At 49.1% G+C, this 27,729-nt stretch overlaps 1 protein-coding gene across 1 annotated transcript in view; it reads right to left on the bottom strand.

The window, feature by feature from the left end:
• Nucleotides 1-211: 211 nt before the first annotated feature.
• Nucleotides 212-27,729, bottom strand: part of ntrk3a (neurotrophic tyrosine kinase, receptor, type 3a) — a 72,469-nt gene continuing 44,951 nt past the window's right edge. The window contains exons 12-17 of the mRNA XM_084672961.1: nt 11,992-12,180; nt 9,212-9,342; nt 6,609-6,781; nt 5,276-5,519; nt 3,176-3,334; nt 212-2,354 (exon numbers count right to left, since the gene is read on the bottom strand). Coding sequence (XP_084529087.1) covers nt 2,169-2,354; nt 3,176-3,334; nt 5,276-5,519; nt 6,609-6,781; nt 9,212-9,342; nt 11,992-12,180 — 1,082 coding nt within the window. The 3' untranslated portion in view covers nt 212-2,168. The remainder of the gene's footprint in view (nt 2,355-3,175; nt 3,335-5,275; nt 5,520-6,608; nt 6,782-9,211; nt 9,343-11,991; nt 12,181-27,729) is intronic.

The following is a 27,729-nucleotide window of genomic DNA, read 5'->3' as shown; positions in this document are numbered from 1 at the left end:
TGTGAGAGAACAGAATCTCAGACCCAGTTATGATGCTTATAGATTTATCATCTGCGTGCCACTGAGCTTACAAACAATCTTGAACCGATTGCTTCACTCAGCAAAAAAAAAAAAAACAGGGAAATGTTCCCACAATGCCTCAGCCTGTGTTTGTCATCACTGCTGTTCTCCTCCATAAGCCACCGCCCCCCCCCCCCCCCCTTCCCATCGTTCTATCACACTTACTGAATAATTCACCTGTCTAAGTCTTGCCAAGTGTGGGGCGGTTTAACACCGGTACACAGCTGTACGGAAAAAGATAAAGTCAGGTTCACCTGCCGCAGCGTCTCTCTTGTCAGGGGAAACATTCTGTGGGTGGCTGTTTGTCGGTGCTTTTGACATGCAGCACGGCACGAGGGGGCTGGGAGACAGGAGGCAGACCCTGGCTGAAGGGAGGTGTGCAGCACAACCAGCGTGGCCGTCAGAGCGAGACCATCGGCTGTCAGCATGGTTGAATACATCGAGGTTGAAACGACGTCGCAAAACTAGGGACTTGTGGGATCAGTGGATAGAGTTGTCACCTATGGCAACCAAACCCTGAATGAGTCAAGTGTGAGAAGAAACACGTCAGAGTGAAGCAGACAATCTGGGCGAAAGGGGGGGGGTCCACCATGATGTCATAGAGGCGTGGGGATCGGGACACAATCACTGACAGCCAGCAACAACAGGAAGAATAATAATAATGCTAAATGGAATAGCTCTTTGCATGGGGCTGGATAATGGAGGGCATGGGGTTTGGAGGGAAGATGAACTAAGAGTATTACCATGTAATGAAGATGAAGACAGAAGGCTATATGTGTGGGATGGCTATAATAACACCATACAGTAGGCTTTCTGTTTATGTAAGCTGGCAAAGCACAAGACACAAGGACTGTACCCAAAGAGTTGACATCTCTGTCTATCCACCTACAATCCTGACTCTCAATGTTACATTTTTATCACATCATGTCAAAAAAGGCTGATGAATCTAAATAAAATAGATGCAATTCATTAATTAATCATTGGAATAACATACACGCTATGATCAGGTGAAGAATAGAAAAGTAAAAAAAAAAAAAGAGATGATCAAAATACCTATCGGATTCACTCAACAGAACACAACATCAAAACTAAAAACCATCTAATTCGGAAATGAAATAAGTTAACATATCTTGTGACATACAGATTTACAGTATATACATTCATTTTTAAATTAGGATGGTCATCAACGTCACTTCCTGCTCTTCGGAATTCTTGCTGGGAAGTTGTCCCTGTTCCTTAGCCAAAAGCATCCTTAGTCAGGGTGAAGATCCAGCCAATCCGAGTGCAGTAAGGCTTTTCCCCCAAAAGTCTGTCTGCCAACCCACTGTCTTGTCAATAAATGCCACTTTCAGTGGAGCATGTACAGTATCCTTAGTGAGAAACATAACAGGAATCCACACTCGGAAAATAAAAATAAATTAAAAAATATATAGAATATATATATTTATAAAAAGAAAAACTAAATCACCTGGGTAGTTTGATTTTCTGTCAAGCTGTATGTCACCAAAACCAAACTCAGTCCAGGGATTTCATCTTTTTCTCTGGGATTATATTTTTTTGTGATTTTTTTAAATGCATTTTCTAAATATTTTGTCATCAGTTTTTTTTCTGTATTTTTTTCTGTAGGCAAAAAGAAGGTTGTTCTCTTCGTACAGTATCCAGGAATTGTACCGTTTTAAATGCAGGTAAACAAAATGTAAAAGTACTTTTTTAAAGACTGTTATCCAGTGTATTGAAAGGAGTAGCAGGCACTTAAGTCAATCCCTATATTGTACAGTGGGTGTTTGACAATAAAGCAGTTCTGTTTTTGTTTGTAGTATTCCTGGGTTGCTTTGTGTATCCGTTGGGGATAGAGATAGACAAGAGGAAATTGACAGACAACCCCACAGGCTAGCACGCTAACAAGCTAGCGAGCTCACACGCTAGCATACTCACAGGCTAGCGGCTAACAGGCTAGCAAGCCAACAGGCTAGCGTGCTAACAGGCTAGCAGACCAACAGGCTAATCTGCTAACAGGCTTGCTCGCTGATGGGCTAGCGTGCTAACGCCCTAGCCTGCTAACACCCTAGCACGCTAACAGGCTAGCGTGCCTTCAGCCAGGCTGGCGGCTAGCCGAGGATGTCCAGATAGACTGGCGTAGCTTTGCTCAAGGCGAAGAGTATTTTCTGTATGTCCTTGATGTTTAGCCTCTGCTGGGGCTCCCTCAGCCAGCAGCCTAGCATCATGTCATACACCTCCTTAGGACACACGCGGGGTCTCTCCAGCACACGGCCTTGGGTAATACACTCTATCACCTGGGGGGGAGGAGAGAGAGAGAGACATATAACACTGTGGTCCATCATCAAGAGCCTTATTTACAGTAATATAGTCGACAACATCGACATAGCAAGCATTTCTCTGACAGAGTCTTGCGTGGCTGGCACCCAGAAACTGCGGGGAATAATGAATGCTAAACTGTAATTACATGGGAGCAAAGCCAAGGTCACACAGTTGAGTTTGTGCAGGAAACTCAAAAACACAACAAGGACACCATGGCAACTAACAGTTTAACAGCGTTGAACCCATGCAGTCTGTCTCCACACTGGGCTTCCTACAAAGCTGAGGCGTTTGTACAGAGGACGGGGGTTGTATTGATTATACTGTATGAACGTTCTTGATATTGATCAGTTGTTGTGGGTTGAATATGCCTGAAGCAAACTCTTCCTACACGCTGTGTGACAGGATCGACCTGTCAACTCACCCCGTACATCAGCCGTTTACTTAATATTCACCGCGTGAGAAAAGGTACATCTTGTACAACATAAAATGAGTTTTGATGCAGTGGGTAGTTTTGCAGGTGCTCTATGTTAGTCAGCAATAACTACGAAAAAACACTGATCCGTAGGAAAAAACATAGTTTATAAAGGTTGAAATAAAAATAAAAAGTTTCAAGTAAAAAGTTGAAAGCTGAAACAATAATAACAAATAAAAAAGTGCTTTGTGTTATGTTGTGTGTGGAAAAAAAAGGGAAAAAGTTACCTACCAACATTACCTACCCTGCCTTTAACGTAAAGATTTGCCACAGGTCCTTAATTGACCTGGTTTAATAAAGGTTAAAGGGGTGAAGGGTGCATACCTCGTTATTGGCCAGCTGGAACCAGGGCTGTTTGCCGTAGGTGAAGATTTCCCAGAGAATCACCCCGAAGCTCCACACATCGCTCTCTGTGGTGAACTTCCTGTACATGATGCTCTCAGGAGGCATCCAGCGTATGGGCAGCATGGTGTGACCTCCGACCTAGAGGAGGAAAGGAGGAGGAGTCGGGGGGGGGAGGAGGGAGGAAAGAGGGGAGAAATAAAGAGGGAGGACCGTAGGAGAGAAAGAGAAAGGAGACCTCAGTGAATCTTAGACCAGTCCCGTCTTAACAGATGAATGAGACGTGTAACAGCTCTCCATCTCTCTGGACAGATGGTCCAGAGTGTTCTCTGAAAGCACTGCATGTCACCCTCTTCCTGTGTGCTTCCTGTTCATCAGCAAAGGTATGACATCTCTGAAGGTAATGGAACACAGAAAATGGCATGGCAAGAACAGCATGTCTTTGGACTCCAGTGCACTGCTCAGAGTGGAACAACAGCGTTTCAAAGTCCAATATCAATGGAGAGTCTCCTTGCATTCCCAACTTGGTATTTTTCCTTTGACGTTAGTCTATTACACAGCCTAAACTATGATCCCATTACCTGTGAAATGGGACGAGAACACTCACATCCTCCATCAAGATTATGACCTCAAACCTGCTGGCTCGGCTTCTGAAGCGTTCAGCTGTTTAAACGTCGTTGAAGATGAACATTTCCATGAGATTGTACATGCTTTCAGTGCAAGGATTGTTAAGTGATCAACTATCCCAGCAGACAGGTGATGCGCTGGCTGTCATCAGGAGCCTCCTCTCTGGTCTGTCCTCAACAGATGAAGACTGATGACTCTCAAGGTGCTGCTCTTCCAGGCTCCTTCTGTGGCGGCGGAGCCCACAAACAGGCCCTCATCCTGGGGCTCCAAGCAGGGAAACCAGGCCCCACCTCCATGTGTGGGCAGTGTCAGCGAAATGAGTTCCGGGCCCTGAGTTGTGATCTCCAGGTTCCAGGGAAGGGGTTCAGGGTAGCCAGGGCCCCTGGGCCGCGTGCTGGGGCAGAGTGGCTGTACCTTCACCCCGGACGAGGATACGGAGAGGATGTTGTCCAACAGAACCAGAACCCCGTCCCCCAGTTTACATTAACAGGAATAGCTCACTGTGTTTGAGAACAAAGGACTGTTCTGTTTTCTTCCTTTTGGGTCCCCTCTATACCCCACATGTCCAAACAGGAAACGTGTAGTCAGAAAGGAAGTCAGTAAGACAGGAAGTTTCAGACATAATAAAGTTAGGTAGTCACTATCCAAGCCAACAGTCGGACAACAAAACTGAACTGTTTTTATTGCAAATGTCATCTGGACTTCCTCCATCCTCTTGGGTGCCTGGGTTGCGTCTCTTGCTGGTAGCCCTGCCTCTTAACTGATACAGGTCTTTACTGAACTGCTTGTTGCAAAGAGCAATCAGACCTTAGTAACGGTCGTTAAGAGGAGACAGACCACGGAATGCATTAAGCAGGATGAGGCTCAATGGAGTATTTGACATTTACTGCAAATGTACTGTAATGCATTTCCCACTACGGTAATTACGGAATAGCAAGCCCCCCTGGGATACGGTGATGATGTCTGTGTAATGGCAGCCTGGCCTGCCAAAGTCATGCTATCTGCTCAGGCAACACACCCTCCACCTGGAGACCTGATCTGCACACTGAGCATCCAGATGACTCCAAACAACCCTGTGATGACTCGGGCTGACTCAGTCTACTGTTCCTCCTCTGTGTTGGAGCCACAGGGATCCCCTCTCACGCTGTGCTGAGAGGTGAGGTAGGAGGAGTCCAAATTACACCCCTACCTTCACCTGACACACACCTAGAACCCTTCCATCCCCAGCTACAGATCAATCAGTAGCAACCACCCCCACCCTAGTAACCACCCCCACCCTAGTAACCACCCCCACCCTAGTAACCCTCACCATCCTAGCGACGAAGGAAGCTCACTCTGTAGCGTCTGACCCTAGCAACCATCCCATCCTCACCCTAACAACCATCCAATCCACACGCTAGCAACCATCCCCTCCCCACCCTAGTGACGGAGGTAGCTTACAGTGTAGCTCCTCACCCGGTAGTAGTCCGTGCTGTAGATGTCCCTGGACATCCCAAAGTCTCCGATCTTCACCAGCAGGCCGTTCCCCACCAGACAGTTCCTGGTGGCCAGGTCTCTGTGCACAAAGTGCTGGGACGACAGGTACATCATCCCTGCCGCGATCTGGCTAGCAATGTGCAGCATCTGCGACAGGCCCAGCTCCCCATTGGTCTGCAGGGGCTGTCCGTCAACCAGGATCATGGCGTCTGGCCCGTGGGCTCTAGGGGAGGGACAATGGGGTAAAGAACCAATCAGGACGTGGGTGCATGTTGTAAGGGAAATACAATGACCAATCAGGCCTTAAGTTCATGGTATATGAGAAACAAGAACCATTCAAATATTCATGAGGCACTTAACCGTATTCAGGTCTCATAGCTCTGAAATTGTGCTATAATTAGGCCAAACACAGGAAACCCTTAATTGCCATGTCATAACAATATCATGTAATTACAGATCGTTCTTTGACTCTATCAATTCATGTGTGTGGCAGAGCGGTGCATATCAAGGCAGAGAGAGGCAACAGTCATGTAATAAAATATGTTTGAAGCTTTGGCTGACCAGACATCTGGTCCAATGAATTTCACGACGAGGCTTAATTGATAGAGGAAGTTCAACGTTGTCATCATTGTGCTAGGGGCACTGGGTGCAAACCGAATGAGATCTCAGCATGAATTGATGCCAACACATTAATGAAAACGCAATTACTGTCATGAAATTTGCATGGGCGCTACAAGCAGGGACGTCTGTCAGCTCTGCCTCGCTCCGCAAAACCAATGTTCCCTACCACCCCAAAGCATCCTGGGATTCAATAACATCCAATCATGACAGAGATAATCCATCTCATTTGCATTCTTGACACAGTTTCCTTTGTCAACACAAAATAAAGTGTGACAGCAGAGTGGGTTAGAAGTGCAGGGTTACATCTCTGTGTGTGTGTGTGTGTGTTCATGCAGCGGGGACAGGGGATGTTTACACTAGGTTAGAGAGGAACAAGTCAAACAGTTTCCTCATTTCTGAAAGGCATCTTCTCTCAAACACAGTCATCCATCACTGAGGATTCGGTGTGTTTATATAGAGTGTCTGGGAGGAACTTGCATGTAGGAAATTACAAAGGGACTATGAGCCTCCCTGAAAACACACAAACAAACTACTGGGCATTGATAACACACAATGTATTCTTTTAGCTTTTTTCAGAGGGGGAATTTGAACCTTAGACCTCTTGATTGGCAGACAATGCTCTACCACCGAGCTATACCCCCCCCCCCCCCCCCCCACAAGGCCCACCAGCTCCTTCCCGGGACCTCCTTACCTCAGGAACTTGTTGAGGTCTCCGTGCTTCATGTACTCAAACACCATGATGAGCGGGTCTCCGTCCACACACACGCCGTAGAACTTGACGATGTGCTCGTGCTGCAGGTTGGTGAGGAGCTCCGCCTCCCTCTGGAAGTCCTTCCTGGCCGCCAGGGTGGGGTCCTTCAGGGTCTGGAGGTAAAGGAAGGGCTCGTTAGAGTGGCTCAGTAGAGGGGCTCGTTAGAGGGGCTCGTTAGAGGGGCTCAGTAGAGGGGCTCTTTAGAGGGGCTCAGTAGAGGGGTTCGTTAGAGGGGCTCGTTATAGGGGCTCGTTAGAAGGGCTCTTTAGAGGGGCTCAGTAGAGGGGCTCGTTAGAGGGGCTCGTTAGAGGGGCTCGTTAGAAGGGCTCTTTAGAGGGGCTCGTTAGAGGGGCTCGTTAGAGGGGCTCGTTAGAGGGGCTCGTTAGAAGGGTTCTTTAGAAGGGCTTGGTAGAGGGGCTCGTTAGAGGGGCTCGTTAGAGGGGCTCAGTAGAGGGGCTCGTTAGAGGGGCTCGTTAGAAGGGCTTGGTAGAGGGGCTCGTTAGAGGGGCTCATTAGAGGGGCTCGTTAGATGGGCTCGGAAGAGGGGCTCGTTAGGGGGGCTCGGTAGAGAGGGAGGCATTACGGAGGGTCTGAACTTGTTCATGAGGTACACGGTGCAGCAGAGTGATTTCACTGTGGAGGTAGCACCAATTCAGAGAACACCAGTTCAGAGAACACCAGCTCAGAGAACACCAGTTCAGAGAACACCAGTTCAGAGAACACCAGCTCTACACCCGCAAACAGGGAATGAGTGGCAGGCTGTCTGATAACAGAGTTCTTATCCTCACACTGAGATACCACAGATCACATCACGCCCAATCAAATGGAGGAGATGGATTTGAGAGTTTGGGGTTATATGTGCCGATATGTGGGCATCTGTGAAGCTCTCAAAGCCGTGCTTGTAAAATGGGAAGTACAGGTAACATTTGATATCAAAAGCATGAGATTTTCGGGACCCTGGATGTGTTCGGAGGCTAGATAAGGAACAGCACGGTCACAGTCCCTGCTCCCGTCATTCAGGAGAAGCAAACCCACAGAAGAGGCACTTCTGACAGGATGTCAGAATGACCCTGCAACCAGCAGCACACCCAGCCAGACAATCACCAGGTCATTGACTTTGTTAAGATGTTAAGGTGTCCTATAAGCCTTCTGACATTTCATTACCTGTTCTTCATGAGACGTGTTTGCACCGCCACAGCTCAGGTGACATTGTGATTTCAGGTACTTTTATTGATGAGCTCTGTGTTTTTAGATAGTTTTTCTGTGGTTTTGTGGTTTATGTGTGTATACAGTGTGTGTGGTTTTGCGGGGACTCCTTTAAAGATGGCTATTGATTTTGGTGCACATGTATCGATTAGTTTAACATTTAAAAGGTTTTCTCCTCCATGTCGTTAGAGAGTGGGCTGCTGGTTGACTCTGAACTGGAGGGTTTAAGCAGGACAATGCAGCCAGTCCCAAGGGAGGGGTCTATAAAAGCCAGCAATCACCTCCACGCTCTAACAAGCCAGAGAGTGAAAGCGCTTGCGTGGGATGAACACAGTATCAAACATGTGACACTACAGCCTGCTAATCACTGAATAATTAGTTTGTTATTATTTAATCCATTTGACAGATTCATCTCAAATCTCACCAATGGACAAGGCCTTTATGTGTAATCCGCTCTGAGGATTTGTTTAATGTCACACTCATGCACATGAGAGTGCGTTTGTGTGAATTTGTGAGAGAGAATGAGAGAGCTGAAAGGAGACAGGATGAGAGAAAGAAGAGAGGAGAGAGGAGAGAGAAGGAGGGAGAGAGGGAGAGAAGGACAGGAGAAAAGAGGAAGGCAGTCATTGTTGTGTCAGCTCAACCTGCTAGTGAGTTATGACATTCAGAGCAAACCACTCACCCCTGAGAGGCTGGTGAGAAAGAGGGAGCGAGAGCGAAAGGGGAGGGAGGGAAGGAGGGAGGGAGGGAGAAAGGGAGGGAGGGAGGGAGGGAAGGAGGGAAGGAGGGAAGGAGGGAAGGAGGGAAGGAGGGAAGGAGGGAAGGAGGGAAGGATGTGCTGTCAGTGTCAGTGTGACCCACTGAGACTAGCTCCAGTGAACATGCTCCACATGTTGACCCCAACAATCATTAGTATCATTATTGATCCAGACCCAGTCCTCGCTCCGCTTCATCGATCCAGCTAAGCCTCTCCCAGAGATCCAGACGTCTGGGCCTGGGCGCCCTACAACCCCCACACACAACCCAGGATCAGGTTGACATGAGTTGGGTGGGGATCCGGGCAGGGGCCCTGACCTGGGTGTCCATGTCTGGTGTAACTCGAGACTCCAGAGGGCACAGGGTGGCCCTGGGGGGCCATGGGTAATGGAGGCCCTATCTGTCTCACCAACATCCCCCCCAGCCAGGCTGCAGTGGCAGACATGAGGGGAGGTGAAACGAGGGGAGGAGAAACGAGGGGGGAGGAGAGGAGGGATAGAAGAGAGGGGAGCCAAAGAGGAGAGAGGGAAGGAGAAAGAGAGGAGCGGTAAAGAGGAGGGCAGGAGGTCTCTCTCCCTTACCTTGACAGCCACCAGCATCTTGTCCTTGGTTGGGCTCAGGTTATAGCACTCAGCCAGGAAGACCTTCCCAAAGGCCCCCTCTCCCAGCTCCCGCTTCAGGATTATGTCACGACGCTTGATGTGCTGGACGTCTGCAGGACCACAACCAGGAGGAGGAGAATGTTTACAACCAGGAGAATGTTTACATCCAGGGAATGTTTACATCCAGGAGAATGTTTACAACCAGGAGAATGTTTACAACCAGGAGAATGTTTACAACCAGGAGGAGGAGAATGTTTACAACCAGGAGAATGTTTACATCCAGGGAATGTTTACATCCAGGAGAATGTTTACAACCAGGAGAATGTTTACAACCAGGAGAATGTTTACAACCAGGAGGAGGAGAATGTTTACAACCAGGAGAATGTTTACAACCAGGAGAATGTTTACAACCAGGAGAATGTTTACATCCAGGAGAATGTTTACAGCCAGGAGAATGTTTACAATCAGGAGAATGTTTACAACCAGGAGAATGTTTACAACCAGGAGAATGTTTACAACCAGGAGAATGTTTACAGCCAGGAGAATGTTTACAACCAGGAGAATGTTTACATCCAGGAGAATGTTTACAGCCAGGAGAATGTTTACAGCCAGGAGCAGCAGCAGAAAGCAGTGTGTAGTTACTACATGGCTGAGTAAGCTGCACCATGATGGGCTGTAGTTACTCACAGTTAAAAGTGTGTGCATGTATGTGTGTCTCGCTGCATGTCACACACACACACACAGCAGGAGTTATGAACACTCAGTCTGCTTCCTAATTAGTGTGTGACTGACTCCCAGATGTTAAACATTCTGGCAACCACATTTCAGTCCATTCCGAGTTCAAACGCTCTCAAAACCACTCGTTCGGATAGAATCACCATGGGAAATGTAACAGTTGCCATGGAGACCTGTTTCCCCGCCCCCTTGGCCGCCGACCACCGAGGACAGAAACAACAGGACGACCCTCTCTCCAATTATGACAGCGCCGCCTCGTGACCCCAGACCGTTACCATTACGCCCTGTTTTCCCGCCAGGTTCTCATCTCATCACAGGCTGACTGGCTGCCCTCTGAACCCAGAGCAGCTCCAGCTTGGCGCCTGAGGACAGACACACGGACGCACGCTGCGTCTGATCTGCACGCTCCTCAGAGCCTGCAGAAGCAGATCTGCACTGAGGGGAAAACTAACACCAACACTGTTCTCCTGGCAAACACTTTGATCCTGAGGAACATACAGAGACGGAATGGAACTTGTGAACTCTTGATCTGCAGATGAATGCTCTACCACTGAGCCATAGCCACCCCTACACAAACGCTTGTGTTGAAAGCTAGACAGAGAGCAGAGCGCACGCAACACCCTCCTTTCAACTGTAGGTATACTAATGTTCTCAAACCGTTTTCTGTTTTCAAACACACACACACGTTTAAAACAGGAAACCGATATTCAGTACAAATACTTTCATGTCCTTCTAATTTCTCTAGCAGTCAATCTACACTTCTGTTGTTGAGATGAGTGACAGGGCTGAGAGCTGTAGAGAGGTCCAGACGCTGCCTTTTGCTCCTAAACACGCTGATTACCACATCCAGGCCCTAGCCTGTATGCATGTGTGTGTGTGTGAATGTGTGTGTGGATGGGTGGATGTGTGTGTGTGTTCAAGATAAATTGTTTGTTTTTCCTGGTTGACTTATAGGAAGCAGAGCTGTGTGTGTGTGTGTGTGTGTGTGTGCGTACGGGCAAGTGTGTTTGTGTGTGTGTGGGCATGTGGATAAAAGACAGTTTATTTCTCTGCCCATTGATAGTGTGAATAAATCTTTTTAGATGGTTTAACAGTCTACAAGGACAAATGAAGAGAGTAGGGTTTTCTGGGAAGTCTTAAAGAGAGGCTTAAAGAAACACACACACCATCCCTCGCCCCACTAACAGCCCCCCCTCCCTTGAGCTGACAGGAGCAGAACCAAGAACTACCAAGCACCTGTACTTGTAACAAATGGCACATAAACTCAACACTTAAAACACACAACTGAAATCCATCAACAACTACCCACTCACACACACAAACACTCACATCTGAAATCCATCAAACTACCCACTTACTTAACACCTTACGCCGAAACATTTGAAAAAACTCAATGTGATTTTATGTGATTACCTGCCCCGGCCCAGTTTCTCTCCCCCATCCACTCAGCAGAACGGCCCTGGTTTAGCAGGAGCATCACAGAGATCTCACAGGCCTTTAATCAATACTCCACTCTGGGACAGTCTAACGTAAGACCCAGTTCATTATGAGCAGGAGGGGGGGGGGGGTAATGGAGAGGAGCAGCCTATTATGTGCTGCTCTCTCTCTTTCTCTGCCTATCAGGGGAGGGTGCAGGGGAGGGTGCAGGAGCGATGGGGCTTCAAAAGAAGAAGATTCTTCTCTCCAAACATTTCTTCCTCTCCTTCCCCTCACTATAGCAGTCACAATTAGCACGCTTCTTGCAGGTTTGTGTTCTGTAGGACTCACAGGTAGCAGGTGTGTGTCCAGGTGTGTGTCCAGGTGTGTGTCCAGGTGTGTGTCCAGGTGTGTGTCCAGGTGTGTGTCCAGGTGTGTGTCCGTGTGTGTTCTGTAGGACTCACAGGTAGCAGGTGTGTGTCCAGGTGTGTGTCCAGGTGTGTGTCCAGGTGTGTGTCCGTGTGTGTTCTGTAGGACTCACAGGTAGCAGGTGTGTGTCCAGGTGTGTGTCCAGGTGTGTGTCCAGGTGTGTGTTCTGTAGGACTCACAGGTAGCAGGCTTGTTGCAGGTGTGTCCGTGTCTGAAGTACTGGGGGTTCTCGATGACAGGGATGCGCGTCATCCCGATGACCACGGCGTCCGCGCCAGCCTCCAGCGTGCACGGGCTGATGATGCCGTGGTTGACGTGGTGGAGCGGGCTGGCCGAGTCCTCCTCGCCACTGATCACCGCTACTGGACCTGGGGGAGGGACAGACAGGCAGAAAGAAAGACAGACCAGTTATCAGCCTGTCAGTCTGAGACGATCATCAGTTAGAGGTTGACACTGAACCAATGGAAGCCTTTATCAACCAAGCGGCATGGCAGCAGTTTAATCGCAGCTGAATTCAGGATAAATAAATGAGACAGGGCCATTCATAATTCAGTAATATGTCTGAAAGTGGTAAGCAGACAGCCTCTGGTTTGTTAGCAGCGGAGATGTCTCTCCTCAGAGCTGCCACGCGGACACAAGCCTTTACACTCTCTTCCATCCAACCTGCACACTCTGCTGGCACTAAAGCTACACTTTAGGGTGGATTTGGGGGGCCGTCGATGGCCCCCCTCGGTGCCCCCCATGTTCGAGAAAAACGCTGCTAAGGTGTCCCTGGATGGATACCCCTGCAGTAGATAGAACATGATTAAATGCCCTCTACTGTGGCCCAGTGTGCGAAATGCAACTGATGCTTAACGCACGCACAAGACCGAAAATATCCCTGTTGGTTCTGACCAGCGTAGCTGCAAGTAAAGCTGTTCTTGAGTGAGGAAAGTGCATCACTGTATTTAATTAACTTTTCAAACCAGAGTACACTGGCCTTGAACATTGAACACGATAGAAAAATCTGGCCAAGCATTAGTGTGTACCAGAGGGTCCAACACAAACCTTCCGCTTGGCAACTCTCCATCGCATTAACAGAAGAGAACAGATGGATTTTAGATTCTCCTCTTAAAGAATGCATTATGCTGTGAGAGTCCTGGGGAAGTGAAGCTGCTGTTCGGCCCCTTGTCACCCCGCCGCGGTGCCGACGAGCTCAAATGAAAACAAACACAGTTCTGGGATGGGAACATCCTGACAACCCTGAGAGGCATCAAGCCTCCAATCATGAATATCAAATCAGAACCTGAACATGACAGCAAACTCCATTAGACGCTGATGCAGGTGGAGCCGGGAAAGAACAGTAATGTCAGTTGTCATCAACTAACTGCATGTGGATTGTTTTCTATACACATGCATCCACAATCTAATAGGTTGATCTGATTTCACTGTGACTACAGTGACATTCTCCTTGTACCCTCTCTCTCTCTCTCTCTCTCTCTCTCTCTCTCTCTCTCTCTCTCTCTCTCTCTCTCTCTCTCTCTCTCTCTCTCTCTCTCTCTCTCTCTCTCTCTCTCTCTCTCTCTCTCTCTCTCTCTCTCTCTCTCTCTCTCTCTCTCTCTCTCTCTCTCTCTCTCTCTCTCTCTCTCTCTCTCTCTCTCTCTCTCTCTCTCTCTCTCTCTCTCTCTCTCTCTCTCTCCTCTCTGTAATTCCTCCCCATGTCTGACTGAAAAGATGACTATTTCTGGGCTTTCTGAACCACTGGGACAAAGAGAGAAACCTGTCACTAGAACCACTAGGACAGAGAGGGCTACTAGCTTGGATACACCTTATATTGTGTGTGTCATTTACTGATTGGTGAGGGGAGGTCGAGATGTTCAGCGCCATGTTAGTTTGTCTCTCACCTGACAGGCTGCGTTCCATCTGTCTCTCCTTAATGTACGTAGTGGATTAAAGATAACGTACGGGTCATATTGGACCACTGTTGTAAAGGCCCACACATCAATACAAGTGCTTGAATCAATTTTTCTAAGTGGTAGGATAGAAGGATGGATATCACCCAGAGTGATGAATTCATAGTAAGACAATACGCTCCACCCATCTCTCTCTCCCTCACTGTCTTCCTCCCTCCCTGTCTGTCTCTGTCTCTCTCTCTGTCTTTCTCTCTGTCTTTGTCTCTCTGTCTCTGTCTTTTAGTGTTGAGGGAGGGTGTGAGGTAGAGAGAGAGAGAGAGAGAGAGAGAGAGAGAGTGTTGAGGGAGGGTGTGGGGTAGAGAGAGAGAGAGAGAGAGAGAGAGAGAGAGAGAGAGAGAGTGTTGAGGGAGGGTGTGGGGTAGAGAGAGAGAGAGAGAGAGAGAGAGAGAGTGTTGAGGGAGGGTGTGGGGTAGAGAGAGAGAGAGAGAGAGAGAGAGAGAGAGAGAGAGAGAGAGAGAGAGAGTGTTGAGGGAGGGTGTGGGGTAGAGAGAGAGAGAGAGAGAGAGAGAGAGAGAGAGAGAGAGAGAGAGAGAGTGTTGAGGGAGGGTGTGGGGTAGAGAGAGAGGGTGTGGGGTAGAGAGTGTATGTGCTCCAGCCTCCTGCCTGTTGTGAGTCAGAGTCCAGGTGTGGTGGTGAATACTAATGCTGCTGCGATGTTACATAAGCACTAATGAAGACGCGTAGAGGGCTCCTTCAGACTGGCTCGCCGTGTCTGCAGTCGACTTGTGATGAACGCAGCTTCTGTGGACAGAGTTACTCCTCAGTCTAAATAGAGACCAGCCACGCTACAGCTCAGCTAGCTTTTCGGTGGCGTTGCAGGCTAGAATGGTGTTTAGAAAAAGGTGGTTAGTGGTGTGGGCCAGTGAGGGCAGCCAGTGTTCAACCTTAGAGTGGCTTGCTGGGAGCGAGAGACACGGCAGCTGTTACATTTCATCGATTCCGAGAACCAGGATTTGAAGAGAATAAAAAAAAAAACGAAATATGTATATGAACATATGAACAAAACTTATTGTATATTATTTTTGCATTAGTATTCTCAACAGTGGAGAAGTTCAGCTGTCCTCGGAGCTCTCTCAATCATTCACCAGCAACTGCCGCAATGTATCATGGGTAAGACTGAGGACTTAAATAACCTATTTCAGAGATGAATACTTCCTCCGCACAGCCCACTGCTGAGGGGCCAATTCTACGCTACTGCCAAAAAGGAAACATAATTTTAAAGCACTTTCTTCTTCTTCAATGGCTGAACAAAGCCAATTTATTAAGATACTGAGATGGTGGGTTGACAGCCAAGAGTTCTCTGGCAGGAAGACCGTGACGAGGTGAAAGAGGGACAGAAGGGATGGAGGGATGGAGAGAGAGAGAGAGAGAGAGAGGGACAGAAGGGATGGAGAGAGAGAGAGAGAGAGAGAGAGAGAGAGAGAGAGAGAGAGAGAGAGGGACAGAAGGGATGGAGGGAGAGAGAGAGAGAGAGAGAGAGAGAGAGAGAGAGAGAGAGAGAGAGAGAGGGACAGAAGGAAAGAGAAAGACAACACAAGAAAGAATGAAAAAGAAAGAGGAGAGAGAGGAGGGAGAGAAAGAAAGACAAACCACAAGATAACAACACAGTCAACACTGGTACACTACTATTTGCCGTCGTAATATTTAATAATTACTCTTGGCTTATAGCCCAGAATCCCATGATTAGCCATGCTAATTAGTAAGCCCTCGGTTCTCCAGGACATGCCTGAGATACAGCATGACATCACACATGGAGTTAACAGGCTCGTTCTCTCTGTCTCACACATCAGATCGTCCCACACAGCAGAATAATGCCTAGCTCATACAGTACATAACCATGAACACAGTCAACATGCTAAACTAAACTTGGTGAGGCAGTTGAACTCGGTCCAGGAGACAAACCAAGATAATAAATAAAGTGAATAAATCAGTGAACTGAGTAACGCCTGACCTGTGCAGGTGTTCTGCACTGTGCTCATGACAGCTGCATTACTGAGGACAGAGCTGCAAACAGCCAACCAGGGAAGCAGAGTGTCTTGGCAGGTTCAGGTTCAGACTGAGCAGGTTCAGGTTTAGAATGAGCAGGTTCAGGTTTAGACTGAGCAGGTTCAGGTTCTCACATAGCAGGTTCAGGTTCAGACTGAGCAGGTTCAGGTTTAGAATGAGCAGGTTCAGGTTAATAAATAGGTCCAAGATAATAAATAAAGTGAATAAATCAGTGAACTGAGTAACGCCTGACCTGTGCAGGTGTTCTGCACTGTGCTCATGACAGCTGCATTACTGAGGACAGAGCTGCAAACAGCCAACCAGGGAAGCAGAGTGTCTTGGCAGGTTCAGGTTCAGACTGAGCAGGTTCAGGTTTAGAATGAGCAGGTTCAGATTCTGACTGAGCAGGTTCAGGTTCAGACTGAGCAGGTTCAGGTTCAGACTGAGCAGGTTCAGGTTTAGACTGAGCAGGTTCAGGTTCTCACATAGCAGGTTCAGGTTCAGACTGAGCAGTTTCAGGTTCAGACTGAGCAGGTTCAGATTCAGACTGAGCAGGTTCAGGTTCTGACAGGGCAGGTTCAGGTTCAGGTTCAGACAGGGCTCTGGAGGCACCAAGCTTCTTTGCAGTCTCAGGAACCTGTTTAAACCAGCGAGAGAACCAGGCCGTACATCACTCAGCATCACTGACCCAATAACGGGAAGAGCATGACGGCAGGAGAGGTGGAGGAGAGAGGAGGACAAGAGGAGGAGAGAGGATGAGGGGGACAGAGTTCACAATCAGAAGTACTGTCTGGGAGAGAGAGACTGCCTGGAGGAGAGAGAGAGACTGCCTGGAGGACAGGGAGACTGTCTGGGAGAGACAGACTGAGGAGAGACCGCTCTCTGTCACCCACAATAAAGTCTAGGTGAAATCACAAGTTTAAACCATAATCAAGTTGACTTGCACATAAGCCTTTTGTTTTTGTTTATTCTGCCTGAAACACTTGGAGTCAAATAAAGGACGTAGGCTTCCCCAACATTGACACTGTCAGACATCAGGGTGCCCTTGATTCGTCTCTCGCTGCAACACAACCAACGGATCAGTCCTGTAACTGTCAACCGCGAAGCGAATCGAATGCACCTCGATTCTCTTCAAATACTTTGATATAATTGTTCCGTGTGATTGAGGGAGGTGTGGGACCTCGATAGAGAGGAGCTCAAGGACACTTCTCTCCCCCCGCCCCCCCACACGATGACTAACAGACACATCCCTCCCCCCGCCCCCCACACGATGACTAACAGACACATCCCCCCCCCCCCGCCCCCTGCGCCCCCACACGATGACTAACAGACACAACACCATGGCCTCAAGAGGAAGCCACTTCTACTGCCCGGAGCAAAGTAGGACCAGCATTATTTATATCCTGTACACAACTCCAGCCCACGTGGATTTGGTTTATAGCAGCACAAAAGCACAGAGAGGCTGTGTTTGTGTGTGTGTGTGGTCACATGCGTGCAGGAAGGACAAAGCTACTCCAACCTAGCCAGAGGGGACAAATACAGAGCCAACAGCAACACACACCCACACACACACACACCACACAAACAGTGACCAGAGAGAGAGACACACACACACACATTGAATGAAGTCTCTTAACTGCTATTTCGATGTTGAGTAGCCATTATTGTCGCTGCTCTTTTAATTAAAATTATGTTTTTCAAAACATTATTCTAGTCTGTCTATTTTAAATAATGTGTCTGGAGTGTATGTGGCTGACATTGTATATTGTGACTTCTCTGCTACCCCCCCCCACACACACCCACACAAACACACATGAACACGACATGACCCAACGACATGCCCTAACAAAGAAACAACAACACATCAATAAACCCATTTGTATGGCCTCTGGGATCCCAGCCTTGATTAAACCACAGTGGAGGCCTCATAATATCGACCCTGATGACTAATGCTACCTACAGTACCAGGTTGCCGACACACAAACACACACGTGCATGCACACACACACACACACACGTTGCTGTTGTGAGTCATAAACCATGTGCTCTAATCACACGTCTCCTAGATTGCTTATTGCTCCTAGATCTTCTGGTGGAGAGGATAGCTTCTCACCATCCTTTCATCCTCCTTTATCTCTATTTCATCCCTGCATCATCCATTCTTCAGCTCCCTGCCTCTACCCAGTCCAGCCCAGCCCTGCCTCTACCCAGCCCAGCCCTGCCTCTACCCAGCCAAGCCCAGCTCAGCCCTGCCTCTGCCCAGCCCAGCCCCGCCTCTACCCAGCCCAGCCCAGCCCTGCCTCTGCCCAGCCCTGCCTCTACCCAGCCCAGCCCAGCCCTACCTTTACCCAGCCCTGCCCACCCCTGCCTCTACCCAGCTCCACACACAGTAGGAGCAACAGGAGGAAGTATAAATCTCTTCTTCTAATGACCTCTAAGAGTCATCATGGTGCTGGGTTTGGTGGTTCTTCATTCTGTTTATGTGTCTTCTCCACCCTTCTGCCACCCCTGCCAGCCGCCCAGGAGTGTAAATTATTGTCCCTGCGAGAGAGGGACAGAGTGTCTCTGAGGAGAAGCTACGGCAACTGCTAACCATACTTCATGTCACATCGACCACAACGCCAGCAGCCAAGAGAACTCCTCCCTCCCTCCCTCCCTCCCTCCCTCCCTCCCTCCCTCCCTCCCTCCCTCCCTCCCTCCCTCCCTCCCTCCCTCCCTCCCTCCCTCCCTCCCTCCCTCCCTCCCTCCCTCCCTCTCTCCATGCCCCTCTCCCCCACACCTCTTTCTAACCCTCTCCTTCCATCCCGCCCCCCCCTGTCCCTCAGTGCTGTGTTGGCGCAGGAGGGGAGGAGAACAGAGGAAAGGAGCGTAAATCAGAAAGAGGAGTGACGACCACACGTATCCATCGCACTAGGAAAACATTTCCCTGATTGTGTGGCGCGTTACTGCGGCGATGACCGGTGCCTGACGCAGGTGGTCGGTCCCTCCTGCATGCTAATATAGCCGTCCTCTTTTGCTCTCACTCTCTTCCCTTGCTTTCTCTCTCCCTACTACACTCTTCTACTCCTCTCCTCTCCCCCTCACCCTTTATTTAGTTCTCTAGAGATCACAGATATGACACAGACACACACACCTGCACACTCCTGCAGGTGGCCCAGAGTATCCAATCACATGGAAGGAACTGAGGATGAGACTGGTGCACAGAGAGATAGGGGGAGGAGAGGAGGAGGAGGAGGAGGAGGAGGAGAGGAGGAGGGGAGGAGGGGAGGAGGAGAGGGGGGAGGAGGAGGAGGAGAGGAGGAGGGGAGGAGGGGAGGAGGAGAGGGGGGAGGAGGAGGAGGAGAGGGGGGAGGAGGAGGAGGAGATAAGAGGTGGAGGAGGATTGCTCTGTATAATGTGATCCAGGGTCAGAAGGGTGTTGTGAGGTTGAAAAGGCATCGTTTACAGGTCCATGTGGCTGTTCATGTTATCATATGAGATGAGGGACATTCTTTATTTACATTTATCACCTACATGGGTGAGGGTCTAGGGTAAGTGAGTGTGTGTATGTGTGTGTGAGTGAGAGAGTGTGTTAGGGAGTAGGGGTAAGGATTAAGTTAACGAAGGCCAGCTTTCAATCAGGTTTCAGGATACACTCTCTACCCTTTTCAACCCACTTACAGTCCCTCTCTCTCAATTCATCTCTCTAATCATGTGCTCTCTCTCTCTCTTCAGAGGTGACCTTTTCATCCCTGTGTGAGCGCATGTTTCTGAGTATTAGAGAGAGAGAGAGAGAGAGAGAGAGTGACAAGAAGAGGAGGAGAGAAAAATAAAGGAAAGAGAGATCGAGAGAGAGATTGAGAGAGTAGAGTGCAGACAGTGGGGAACAGTATGTATGACAGGTAAAGACACTGGTAGGTAGAGCCAGGTAGGTAGAGAGACAGGTAGGTAGAGAGACAGGTAGGTAGAGTCAGGTGGATAGAGAGACAGGTACGTAAAGAGACAGGTAGGTAAAGAGTCAGGTAGGTAGAGAGACAGGTAGGTAGAGAGACAGGTAGGTAGAGAGACAGGTACGTAGAGAGACAGGTAGGTAAAGAGTCAGGTAGGTAGAGAGACAGGTAGGTAGAGAGACAGGTAGGTAAAGAGACAGGTAGGTAGAGAGACAGGTACGTAGAGAGACAGGTAGGTAAAGAGTCAGGTAGGTAGAGAGACAGGTAGGTAAAGAGTCAGGTAGGTAGAGAGACAGGTAGGTAGAGTCAGGTGGATAGAGAGACAGGTACGTAGAGAGACAGGTAGGTAAAGAGTCAGGTAGGTAGAGAGACAGGTAGGTAGAGAGACAGGTAGGTAAAGAGACAGGTAGGTAGAGAGACAGGTAGGTAGAGAGACAGGTAGGTAAAGAGACAGACAGACAGACCGACTGACAAGTACAGACACAGGTAGGTAAAGGATGGAAGGTAGGAATGAAGGAAGGAAGGAAGGTAGGTAGGTGGGTAGGTAGGAAGGAAGGAAGGCTAAAAGGAGACAGATGGAAGGATAGGTCACAGTCATCCGGCTGAACATGAGGATAAAAGAGAATCGTTGAGTGATGACAGCTTCTGTCTACAAGAGAAAACACAAGTCTTCACTCTGTCTTCTCCCTCCTCCTCTCCATCTCCCTCTCTCCCTCCTCCTCTCCATCTCCCTCTCTCCCTCTTCCTCTCCATCTCCCTCTCTCCCTCCTCCTCTCCATCTCCCTCTCTGCCTCCTCCTCTCCATCTCCCTCTCTCCCTCCTCCTCTCCATCTCCCTCCCTCTCTCCCTCCTCCTCTCCATCTCCCTCTCTCCCTCCTCCTCTCCATCTCCCTCTCTCCCTCCTCCTCTCCATCTCCCTCTCTCCCTCCTCCTCTCCATCTCCCTCCCTCTCTCCATCTCCCTCCCTCTCTCCCTCCTCCTCTCCATCTCCCTCTCTCCCTCCTCCTCTCCATCTCCCTCCCTCTCTCTCTCCTCCTCTCCATCTCCCTCTCTCCCTCCTCCTCTCCATCTCCCTCTCTCCCTCCTCCTCTCCATCTACCTCCCTCTCTCCCTCTTCCTCTCCATCTACCTCCCTCTCTCCCTCCTCTCCATCTCCCTCCCTCTCTCTCTCCTCCTCTCCATCTCCCTCTCTCCCTCCTCCTCTCCATCCCCCTCTCTCCCTCCTCCTCTCCATCTCCCTCTCTCCCTCCTCTCCATCTCCCTCTCTCCCTCCTCCTCTCCATCTCCCTCTCTCCCTCCTCCTCTCCATCTACCTCCCTCTCTCCCTCCTCCTCTCCATCTCCCTCCCTCTCTCCCTCCTCCTCTCCATCTACCTCCCTCTCTCCCTCCTCCTCTCCATCTCCCTCCCTCTCTCCCTCCTCCTCTCCATCTCCCTCCCTCTCTCCCTCCTCCTCTCCAGCTCTCTCTTCTCTTCTCTCCCTCCTCCTCTCCATCTCCCTCCCTCTCTCCCTCCTCTCCAGCTCTCTCTTCTCCTCTCCCTCCTCCTCTCCCTCCATCTCTCTCTTCTCTCCCTCCATCTCCATTCTGGGACCCTTCTATTTCTCTCTCTCTCTACCTTCCTCCTCTCCATCTCTCTCTCTGTAGGTGGATATGCTCCAGAGTGATGAGTAGGACCCATCTCGGACAGATAATACATGTAGTCCAAGCTGTGGTGACAGCCTCAAATGTTCTTGTTATGTACATACCTCTGTGTGTGTTTGAGTGACTGTGTGCGTTTCTACAGTATGTTCCTGTGAGAGTATGTTTTCCTTTGAGTATGCTCGTGTGTGTGTGTGTGTGTGTGTGTGTGTGTGTGTGTGTGTGTGTGTGTGTGTGTGTGTGTGTGTGTGTGTGTGTGTGTGTGGCAGAAAAGACAGAGCAATCACAGCAGATCCTAAACTGTTGGGACAGGTCAAGGTTTTTCATTTCAAACCCATCAGCGTGTTAGAACTGACGTCCCCTTTACTACCCTACACACACACACACACACACACACACACACACACACACACATGCCGCAGCCATCCCCTTCTCCCCATCCCTCCCTCTCTCCTCCTCCTCTCCCCATCCCTCCCTCTCTCCTCCTCTGACTCTACACTGTAATTGGTTTACTGGGGAAGTGATGTCAGCAGTTTGACAGAGGTGTGCAGAAGACCACATATCAACAACAACATCAACAAAAACAACAGCAGCCATGTATCAGCATGCATCAGCATGCCCGAGGTTGTCTCTTGTCTATCATGCGGAATGTGTTTGTGCATGTGCATGTGTGTCTCCTTGTGTCTGCGTATTTCCCATCACTGTCCGTCCAATCAGAAAGTCCCAGATGCTAGGAAAGACAAACCACTCCTACTGTTCCACATCCAAACGATTCACTCAACAAAAAGACTTTTGTACCACAGTAGAATCTGCTCCTGCAGAAGCTGGGGCAAATATCGTCCATATTCAAATCTCCTCTGACCACAGATCCATTCCCCTCCAGATGGTGGTGACTATATTGATCCATTCCCTTCCAGATGGTGATGACTATATTGAGAGTATTACCTGGGCTCACTCAGTAATTTTAATCTTGTCTAACAGGAAGTGCTAGCTGCTGTTATATCCTGGCGTGTGTCCGAGACTTCCTGAATGCAGGCCAGAGTTGCATTAGCAGGCGCTGAGCATCCACACACACACACACACACAACCTGACAAACACACTTACAAACACACACCATCTGCTCCTTGAGATGGTTTTAAAACCACTGACATAAAATATCTGTCTGGTGTGTGAATAGGGGCTCCTTCAAAAACCAACTTTGCATAAACGTACAAACACCGTGCTCCTTCGAGTGATGGGATGAGACGAAGCAATGCTGCTCAATAAAATCAATCATTTTCATTTTTCCTTCTTCCCCAAAAGGTGGAAGTGTGTTTGGTCATGATCGTTGAGCTCGTTGTGCTCGTTAAGCTCGTTAAAACAACAAATTCAAATTCAGTTTTTTAACATCCCACATGATCTTGAGATGTCTGAGTAGAACCTAGCAGGGGAGAACAGGAGAGAGCGAGGACTCAAACCTGGAGGAGAACAGAGAGAGAGAGAGAGAGAGAGAGAGAGAGAGAGAGAGAGAGAGAGACAGAGACAGAGACAGAGACAGAGACAGAGACAGAGACAGAGAGAGAGAGAGAGAGAGAGAGAGAGAGAGAGAGAGAGAGAGAGAGAGAGAGAGAGAGAGGACTAGAGCCTAGAGGAGAACAAGAGAGAAAGTGAACTAGCAGAGGAGAACAGGAGAATGCTCTCTACCTGCTTGCCCCCCCTCCCCACAGAGATGGAGGACTCGGAGACCAAACTAGGCTGTGGCAGGCCCATTGAGCTCTGTGGATGATCACCCTCAAGAGTATACACCTGCTGCTTCATGTGTGTGTATGCTTCATGTGTGTGTATGCTTCATGTGTGTGTATGCTTCATGTGTGTGTAAGCGTGTGTGCGTGCGTGCTGACAAGAGGTTTTCCAAAGGTGTTGGTGAGGCTTTCACATGTAGAACATAAGATGGTAGCTGTATTCTCCTCCCAGATGGTTCAATCAACACCTAGGATCTAAGTTCCACCTCTGAGAGACAGGCAGGCATACAGACAGACAGACAGACAGACAGACAGACAGACAGACAGGCAGACATATAGACAGGCAGACAGACAGGCAAACAGGTAGACGGACAGACATCTTCTATCCAGACGATCTTGCTGTGTTAAAACTGGGAGGAGCCTCATTGCTGAAACTTTGCTGATGCAGATGTGGATGCTGAGTTGTGTGTGTGAGCAACGCGGAAGTGTGTGTGCATATGTGTCTGGATTTGCGTGTGCATGTGTGTGCTGGGGGGGGGGGGGTACATCTCAATGAGGAGCATATTCCATGCTGTCCTCTAAAATAACCCTCCTATCCAGGCGACCAGCCAAACCTCAAATGGGCAAGCAGAGCAGAACCCTCTCTCTCTCTGGCTCCCTGTTCCTCCACATCCATCCCATCTGATGACTCAATAAGTGAGAGACTTTAAGGACGGACTGGGAGCATCAAGTCTACATCCTGCTGGAAAATGGAGTGACCAGGAATATGTTTTGCTCAATGAAAATATCCTTGGCAGTTGTCTCCCTCCAAAGAAAGCATTCTCCCTCTCAGAAGAATATTTGGTGCTGCTGTTTCTGGATAAGACATGCTAAATCTTCCCTCCCACATCCCACCATCCTAAATCAACTCATCTTACATCCCCCCTTCAAATCCCCCCTCATAAGTACCTTTGGATGTCTGCTACACAAACACATTGGTGTTATTGACCAGGAAACATTATGCAGCTCTAGAATATGATTGAATAACCCAAATTATTAGTGACCAAAGAACAACACTGTATGTTATTGTCCACTGTTTATTTCAGTACCCAATCTGTTTCCGCCTGTTAAAGGACATTAGCCATGTTGCTCTTTGGCACTACATCCTCCTCGTTAGTCCTCCAGGACAGTCAGGGTTCTGGCCGTCACTGCAACGTTTGCTTTCTAGGCTTTTCACAAACCACAACTTGCCACAGAAAACATATTCTTTTTGTTTTTAATTTGAGAAACGGGATCAAGACTAGTATGTTCTGTCCCAAAGACCAGGCTCCAGTCACCAAGCAACAAAACTAGCGAGAGAAAAGAAGAATCATCCATCAGAGCTTTCTCTCGCTCTCTCTCTCGACCCCTTTTATCTCTCTATTATCTGTCCCTTTCTCTCACTCTTCCACTTTGTCGCTCTTCCTCCTCTTTCCTTCTCCCTCTTTGTCTCACTGTCATAACATGGTATCAAGGAGGAAACCAGGCCTTTCTATATTCCTCTCCTCCTCTCCCACTCCTCTCCCCCTTTCTCCTCTTCTGTCCTCCTCCCCCTCTCCTCCTCCACCTCTTTTCTATTCTCTCCCCCCCCCCCCTCTTCTCTTCATAGTGACAGGCATTAGTCACTCTAATGGCTCGGAACTTATTTATAGAGGCTGATTGGCTGAATGACGGATGTATTTGTTTTGTCTGTCAGGGTACCCCTGGTGCACAGCAGAATTAAAGCAGGAATTACAGAAGAGTTATGCCCTCTGGAAGTAAGTGAACAAGTCAGAGGAGGAGGTCCTTGAGCAGCAGTGATGGAGAGGAGAAGGAGTGGGTCACCTTCCATGGCCCGCTGTGACATACAAACATTCTCATTAGATTTGTTTTCCTTTTTGTACACCTCCCGTTTACATGCTGAGATGCAACAGTGTGTCCGCGAGGAAATGGTGTGTGTGTGTGTGCACGTGTGTGTGTGTGTGTGCACATGTGTGTGTGTGTGCACGTGTGTGTGTGTGTGTGTGTGCGCGGGAGAGAGAGAAACACTCGTCAGCACTGCAGATGACCCCTGAGCTTCAGATGAAAGGCTTTCAGAAGCCCCTTCTGCAATGTGACAATGCTTTCAGCCTCAGCTCAGAGGCACACAAGGCGTGTCATGATTCTGAAGAGGTGGGGCCTCCCTGACTGGGGGTCAGAACACCTGGCGTGATGCTGACTGGCCAACAGCCCACTGGAGGGTCATGCCTATACCACAAAGGAGAGGAGGAGGCTGGGATAGCAGCAGCTCCAGTGGAGGACTAGACATGAGCAGTAAAAGAGCTGTGGGTTGCCAAACAAATGGATTAGAAGAGTAATGACCAGAGTCCTTCCAGAGACACAGCAGGCGTCGCCCTCAGATAATTGATTGACCGTGTTGATTAGTTAGCTGTTAGCCGTGTGCAGCTGGATTAACCATGTTCCACAAGGCAGCTGTATAGGAGAACCTCTATGTTCCAGCAGTCAGCTGTATAGAAGAACCTCTATGTTCCAGCAGTCAGCTGTATAGAAGAACCTCTATGTTCCAGCAGTCAGCTCTATAGGAGAACCTCTATGTTCCAGCAGTCAGCTGTATAGAAGAACCTCTATGTTCTACCAGTCAGCTGTATAGGAGAACCTCTATGTTCTACCAGGCAGCTGCGTGCAGCTACAAGATCCTCTGTGTGTTCTCTATGTGGATGTTCAACCAGTGTGCTAGGGTACACGGTGCATTTTATAGTTTATTCCCTTTAGTAATAGCTAGACCCCCTTTAGTATTAGCTAGACCCCCTTTAGTATTAGCTAGACCCCCTTTAGTATTAGCTAGACCCCCTTTAGTATTAGCTAGACTTTGCTCCTTTTGTATAGTTAGTCCACATATTTAAGTTTCAATATTCCTATATGTTTAATGTATGCACCTCCCTGCCAAAGTAAATTCCTCGTTTGTGCAAACATTCATGGCGAATAAAATCCCTTCTGATTCTGATTTACGTGTGTGTGTGTGTGTGTGTGTGTGTAGCAGTGCAGGTGCTTAATAGCTGACAAGTGGCCCGTGGGTCAGTGGTAGATGCCAGCCAGCCCATTAGAAAGAGCAGATGCTACCTTCCAACCCCCCACCCTTCCAACCCCCCACCCTTTCAACCCTCCACCCTTCCAACCCCCCACCCTTTCAACCCTCCACCCTTCCAACCTCCCACCCTTTCAACCCCCCACCCTTCCAACCCCCCACCCTTTCAACCCTCCACCCTTCCAACCCTCCACCCTTCCAACCCTCCACCCTTCTATCCACCCCACCTCTCCATTCTTTCAACACTTCTATCCCATCTCTCCATCCTCCCGCCCCATTGTTCAATCCCTTCATCTTTTATCCTACCTCACCATCCCTATATCCTTCCACTTTATCCCTCCATCTCTCCGCCCTCTACCTGAAGGCTAGAGTGAGCCTTCGCGACCCCACCCATCAATCTCTTCACCCCATCAGTCAAAAGTTCCACCCCACCTCTCCATTCTTAAACAATACTTTCTTTCATCCATCCATCCTTCCACCTCATGATATCAATCCCTCAGTTTTGTCCTTTGATTTATCCATACCAACTCTCCACCTCTTTATCCCTCCATCCTTCAATCCTTCACCTGATCCCTCCATACTCCTATCCTTAGAACTAGTTTAACTATGCACATTGACCTCTCTCTTTCCCTCCGTGTTCCCCTTCCACCTTCCCTCCATCTTCTCTGTGTTGTCTCCCTAACAGTTCAGACCCTAATTAGTCATGGATCTTGCAGGGTTGGGTGGAGTGTTGTGTTGGTTCCGCTGACAGGAGGTGGGTGTGTTTGTTTTGGCTTCATGCATTGCTCCCCTGGGTGGGATGTGAGCCCAGAGTAACACTGGTGCATGTGTGTGTGTGTGTGTGTGCGCTTGGCTGTCTATGAGAACAACATGTCTGCATTTTTGCAGGTTTGTTCATTATTATATTGTAATAATTACAAAGTACCGTCACAGGTGCCATCAGCACTGATGTCCGGCTGATACGAGCAGAAACTACAGTAGTGGTAACGACAGTCTGAAACTGTAATGATGAGCCTTGAACCACCATGAGCTAGTCATTATTAGGGAGGGAGGGAGGGAGGGAGGGAGGGAGGGAGGGAGGGAGGGAGGGAGGGAGGGAGGGAGGGAGGGAGGGAGGGAGGGAGGGAGGGAGGGAGGGAGGGAGGGAGGGAGGGAGGGAGGGAGGGAGGGAGGGAGGGAGGGAGGGAGGGAGGGAGGGGGAGACCAAGATGGAGGGATGATGTCCTGGTGTTTATTCAGGGAACACAGTCTGCCATCTCTACCACCTGTATCATCTAATGTATTCCTATAGCAGACAGTTTTATTCAAAGTGATGTACAGGGGGGGGTTGAACTTGGAGATTTCCATCTGCAATAAAAAGCTCCATCACTGAGCTACACCCCTCCCCATGGGCTGGATGGGGTTTGCAGAACTTTCTACACGGCAATGCCAAGCTGGCTGAAGGAGAGGGATGCTGGTGAGGAGAGGGAGGGAGGTGGAGGTAAGGAGAGCGAGGGAGGGAGGTGGAGGTGAGGAGAGGGAGGGAGGGAGGTGGAGGTGAGGAGAGGGAGGGAGGTGGAGGTGAGGAGAGGGAGGGGGGTGGAGGTGAAGAGAGGAAGGGAGGTGGAG

Source organism: Hypomesus nipponensis, chromosome 14, assembly GCF_054491055.1.
Source record: "Hypomesus nipponensis isolate SF chromosome 14, ASM5449105v1, whole genome shotgun sequence".
Taxonomy (NCBI): Eukaryota; Metazoa; Chordata; class Actinopteri; order Osmeriformes; family Osmeridae; genus Hypomesus; species Hypomesus nipponensis.
Note: the sequence above shows the minus strand (reverse complement) of the source record. Positions and strands in the feature narration are given on the sequence as shown.